Below are 6,047 nucleotides of genomic sequence, written 5' to 3' on the forward strand. Positions count from 1 at the left end.
AAGAAGCAAATTACAAACCATAAGACAAATACAATAGATACAAATTAAATAAAATACACTCGTTTTTCTAATACAGTATGTTTAACGTGTATACTTTATTTAGCATCTTTTGTTTGATTAACATTAATGAGACAGACAGGTATTTAATTAGTCTGCTGTCCCTTTAAGGCCGGTTTTCACCCACCTTTTTCCGTTCACTTAAGCCATAACCGACTGTATTTACGAGATACTCCACACGATGGACATTTTGACAAGCTGTGTGTGTGTATTTGGCGTGAAGGCGCAAGGAGAACTGATAGCAGAACTAGGATCGTGCTGGCGCACGGCTGAGAGAGTGCTTCTTTTCACTTACTGCAAGTTAATCGATAACGAATTGTGATTGGATGGTAATTTTGTTCTACGACAAGCTTAGTTACCTGTTCTCGCGTGACAGAACACTAAAAATAGAGCTGAAATATGGGACTGTCCCGGGAAAAACGGGACGTCTGGTCACCCTAGCCATAAAAGGTGATATTTATTATAATGCTATCAATCGATTAAAAAATTAACTAATTCAACATTTGTTTTCTTAAATTAATCGCGAATAATCCCACCTAACATTAAAGGGGTGAAATTTCCTTTAATCTTTTGACATTTAACGGGTCAATACTATAAACACATCCTGTAAGTTTCAAAACTCAAAACTTCCTCCTCAGTTTAAAAACAGTTTTTATTGAAACCAAGCTCAGAAAATGACTGGTTTTGGAATGTGCCACTTTATGATGTAATAGTGTGACTAAGCACCGCCTCCGCAGGAGAGGATCGACGAGTACTTCTACATCACTGCCTGTTTAGCCCCGCCCACTGATGCGAGCCTGTAGTAGAAGGAGAGGAAATAGCATGATGCAAACACAGGATTACTCCATCAGAACCACACAGATGACATATAACAACATTACAAGACCAGGGGCGGTTCTAGGGGGCTGCCGAGGGGGGCCAGTGCCCCCGTGTCAACAAGCTTGGCCCCCGCTCTGGCCCCCCTAAATTTGGAATCGTATCACACAAAATAATATTGGGTGCAATGCGCAGTTTGTCCTGTGGGTGACAGTAACGGAAAAAAGTAAAACATCACCAGCTGCTAGTGGCGCAGAGCCAGATGGTTTTTACAGCTCTGCGCATTAAAATCAATCACACACCATTCTGTTGCGCTTATAAATGCAGCGGCCAATCAGAGGTGTTTAGATGAGTCATCGCTGAAACGCCAGTGTTTTGTACAGTGTGCGCGCTCGCTGACTGAATTCTGCTCTCTGGCGAATTTTCTCATCATAAACAACAAAGTGCAGATGTGTGTACGAATGTAAGTAAGATATTCATTTCATAGGGTAAACCGCTTCAGTGATTTTGATGGGAGTTTATGAGAGTGCTTGAACTCTGACTAGACTGAAGTCAGTGATATTGTTTTTGATAATGTAAATGTTCTTTGCTCTCTTTCTGTACCATAAAAGTGTTATAATTTGTAACTTACAATGTTTTTATTAAATTCACATTAAATACAAAGTCAGTTGTATTAAAAATATTGTATGGCATGACACCCATATCTGGTACTTAAGTAAAAAGAGGGTTTTTTGCATAGTTAATAGATTACACTATTAGGCTACTTTGCTCATCGCCCATTATAGATCAACTAACATAATCTATAAAGGTGCAAAATGCATTTACTTACACATATTTGAGGCTTACTTGTAGAGATTGCAGTGATAAATGACATGGTGAAAAATTACAGAATGAATAATACTGAAAGTAGGTTAAAATGAATTTTAAAAGTGTGCCCCCTAAAAGTGCAAGTGGCCCCTGCCTGGCCCCCCCAGTTACTGTGGTCTAGAACCGCCACTGTACAAAACACTGTAGTGTAAGCTGTGAAAAATAGTCTTTGAATTGCCTACCTTCCTTCCTTGCGATCCTAACATATCTAGATCGGACGCGAGCGCTGTTGCGTCATGTCGTGAATCAATTACTCTTTTAGGTCAGAAGCGGCGCATGTTTGTATGTCAGAAATAGAGCGGCACATCAGTTTACTGTCAGAGATTTGTTGTGTCAATCTGTGCCGCATCCAGTGTACAGTAGACAGAATCACCGATTATGCGCCGCTCGCGTCCGGTGTAAACAGGGCCGTCCTTAGGGGGGTGCAACTGGTGTGGCCCCACGCTTGCCTCTCCTTCTGCTGAAGAATGTTAGCTTGAAAGTACTGTTCCACAATTTTATTTTGAGAACGATCATTTTCAACACTGAATGACATTAAAGTCGGCATGAAACGGAAGTTGCGATTGTCTTTTCTTGTCTGCTGTGACTTATATCCGAGTGAAACGGCATCTGAAATGAGAGTGCGGGACTTGATTTCATCCTTCGGGAATTGATTGGATCGTTGGAAGGTGGGGCGTTGCCAACAAAATGGAGGCAGATCTAAATGCCAGTTTGCAGTTAGTTGTGGGGAATTTCTCTCCACTGGATTCACCGCTGACACCCTAGCATGAATAAATGTTTATTTTTATTTTTATTGAGGATGACGACGACGATCAACTGCACAAAACATGCCTAAACAGCGCGAGAGAGAGAGAGAGAGAGAGACCAGAGATTGTCTAGTGGCTTTGGAGAGACTGCCTGAGTGCATCCTCCATCAGGTTAAGTCATATTCATGAAAAAAAATTATAATTAGTTTGCGATGTTCTAAGAGTAATGTTGTCGTTGTCGTAATATTCTAATATCTTTTCATTGTTTAAGGGTAACGTACTCCCTCATGACTGGTGTCAGTGCTATAAAGTGAAGCATCAGCTTCAGCTTTTCCCCCTGCAGCTGTTGGCAGTTCCAGATAGCTCCGCCCTTGCTCCATAGCTCGTGACCGGAAGAGTAGAGGAGTCCTTTTGAGGGGGAGTGGAGGTTAACGTTTTTGATTAAAGATTACGAGGGCACATGAATTGAAAAAAAATAATGAAGTGCACGGATAAATTATTTATAATAAACACTACAGTATTCCATCAAAAAAATAAGAATTGTCCATTTTGATTTCATGCCGACTTTAATATGTTCCATTAAATTAAGTTATTATTAATGACTTTGTTTTGCACACTTTAGATCTTACATTAATGATTAAACTGGGGGGGGGGGGGGGTGGATTGTGCATCATGTGGATGCACAATCCACATGACTCCTGTGCATCAGTTAACATCATGTGAAGTGAAAAAACAATATAGAGTCAAACAATTACTTTTATGACATAAAATGTTATGTACATATTATGCAATAAATAGTTTGGCTATAGTATTTTGCTTTTTTTTTTTTTTTTTTTTTTTTTTGAAATTTTTTTCATGATTAAAATTTTTTTTTTTTAGTTCTTCAACTGCCAAATATCATGTTTAATTAAGTGTTACTTGCTTTTTATAAATATACTTGCTGTGTGTATATATATATATATATACACACACACACACATTTTCTTAATTGATGATTTTTTTTTTTTCATTTGAAATCTTTTTCATGACTGAAATGTCTCGGGTCATATTTACTGCCATTTCTTGAGACCTACCGTATACATCACAACAGAAAGAGTCTCCATCTGTTTGTTAATGTCAAATACATTTATTTGATAAAAAAAAAAGAACAATATTGAGCCCTTGGTGGGGATCAGTCTCCAGAAACAGACCTGACCTGAACAACTCAGCAGACATTTAAAAACAAAGCTGCCATTGTGGTTTCATTCCAATTACAAAAGCCTTCACTAATATTCATTAAAACCTTCTGAAAATTAAGCATTAAACAAACATGTTCAGGCCTGTTGATATAATACTTCATTACAAAATATATTAACAGCAACAATGCAGTTAGTCTTAATAAATACAGCTTAACTTCACATTCGCCTAAATAATATTAGCTAATTGCTTTTTTTATTCCATAGCAGATTTGAGGACGAAATGATTACATATTAGTAATGAAAACTGAAACCATTGGTGTGCTTCCCCAACACCACCATCTTAAAGTCATTCGCATGAATATAAAATAAATCCCAAGTGCCCTAATCAAACACAATGCCTAAAGAACTACAGATCTGTACTTATGTTAATAGTGATTTCAAATTAAATGCTGCAAACAAATAAAAAAAACATGCAATGTAATTAGTCAACACTAAAAGACTATTTTACAAAAAAAAAGAAACTATACACGAGAACACATCATGCCACTAATATTGATCATTTGTTCAGCTTCAAGTATGATTTAGTGCTCAGCGAACTGGCAGCACAATATTTTCAGATTTTGTGTTTAATGACTTCTTCCCCAGGCACATATAATGACCAGGAAACATCACACTAGCATGTTATTTGCTACACGCTAAGTGTTACATATAAGGCCAATTTCACTTCATGCATTGTGTATGAATACATGTCGAGCCCATAGTGGTTCATGTTATAAATATGTCGTATTATATCTCCCACTCCTGTCTTTTTTTCCACGCCCTATTTTACCTCTCTATATCACAGCACTTTTTTACTGGGCAGGTAGAACTAAATTATGCACAACAAGGTTAAAAAAAGTGACATGCATAAAATCTAATTAAGTTTCCAGTATGCAGTGATTAATAAGATGATCTACTTCGTTCTAACTTTGGCAAGTATTTAATCTACATATAAAAACAAGTATCATTACAAATAAAGTCTCTTGGCTAAGGCTGTAGCTGGTGGCAGCTAGTGAGGTGGTGTGTTGTGCTTCATTTGCGTTTTCTTAGCACTAGATACATCAAGCCGCTCAGCAGCGTCATGGGGAACGCGACCCAGGCCACAACGAAGGCGTACCCGTACTCTCCATTCTTAAAATTCTTGTCTTTGAAGTTTAAGTGCTCTGCTGTGTAGATGGATGCACCGGTCATCACACAGAAAGCTGTGGAAGGGGGAAAAAAAGGGGCAATTTACAGTTGGTTGGTTGTATTTATTCTTCACAGGCAATTACATGTCACATACAAATTAAACATTCAACAAACAATATAATAAATACAAGCATTTTACAACGTACAACTTTTTGTATACAAAAAAAGATTCTTTAAAGGAATAGTTCACCCAAAAATACAAATCTGAGGCCATCCAAGATGTAAATGAGTTTGTTTCCTCATTGGAACAGATTTGGAGAAATTTACAGTTTTAACACTGCTTGCTCACCAATGGATTCTCTGCAGTGAATGGGTGCCGTCAGAATGAGAGTCCAAACAGCGGATAAAAACATCACAATAATCCACAAGTAATCCACATGACTCCTGTGCATCAGTTAACATCATGTGAAGTGAAAAGCTGCGTGTTTGTGAGAAACAAAATCATTTAACCTTAATCCATTTTAACACTTCCTCAAGTGAAAAAGTCCATTCCCAACATTCACTTAACAAGACATTAATTGATGGACTGGAGTCGTGTGGATTACTTATGGATTATTGTTGGATTATTGTGATGTTTTTATCAGCTCTTTGAACTCTCATTCTGCCGGCACCCATTCACTGCAGAGGATTCATTGGTGAGCAAGTGATGCAATGCTAACTTTCTCCAAATTGGTTCTGAACTTGTACTTGTCAAAAACGGTAAACGTTTTCCTGTGTCCATCTTAAAAAATAAGTCCTTCAAAGCTGGGACAATTTACAGACTAGAAAGATGTAATGTGTCACATGACAGTACAAATACTGTGTAGGTGATTCAAGACCCCTCTTGACCTGAGATTTTGTGTAATGAATGGCTAATTGTACATTTTCTTTGTATAGTGCATAGACAGTAGCTAAGAAATCGCAATTGTACTGCTAACAATGATTTGAAATATATGCTGTGGGCATGAACTCACCAGACAAGAGCTGGATGATGGCTGTGAAGACAAATCTCTCGCCCTGCTTCAGACGGAAGAGCTGAAGGATGAAGACAAAGAAACCTACACAGCACAAGCAGCACAAGAGTATCATGGTGGCCTGAACAGTCTGAAGATAGGCTAATAAAGAGGAAGAGAACATGACACACATGACACATGTGAAAATGTTGTGCAGAAATGGC

At 38.0% G+C, this 6,047-nt stretch overlaps 1 protein-coding gene across 4 annotated transcripts in view; it reads right to left on the bottom strand.

Annotated features, from left to right (window-relative positions):
- Positions 1–3,502: 3,502 nt before the first annotated feature.
- Positions 3,503–6,047, bottom strand: part of LOC107716808 (epithelial membrane protein 2-like) — an 18,497-nt gene continuing 15,952 nt past the window's right edge. For 3 of the 4 annotated variants that reach the window (XM_016523386.1, XM_016523387.1, XM_016523388.1), the window contains 2 exons: positions 5,845–5,928; positions 3,503–4,905 (listed from right to left, as the gene is read on the bottom strand). In XM_016523386.1, coding sequence (XP_016378872.1) covers positions 4,736–4,905; positions 5,845–5,928 — 254 coding nt within the window. In that variant the 3' untranslated portion in view covers positions 3,503–4,735. The remainder of the gene's footprint in view (positions 4,906–5,844; positions 5,929–6,047) is intronic. The other variant, XM_016523389.1, reaches the window with a different exon arrangement.

Source organism: Sinocyclocheilus rhinocerous, unplaced genomic scaffold (assembly GCF_001515625.1).
Source record: "Sinocyclocheilus rhinocerous isolate Xijiao unplaced genomic scaffold, SAMN03320098_v1.1 scaffold1532, whole genome shotgun sequence".
Taxonomy (NCBI): Eukaryota; Metazoa; Chordata; class Actinopteri; order Cypriniformes; family Cyprinidae; genus Sinocyclocheilus; species Sinocyclocheilus rhinocerous.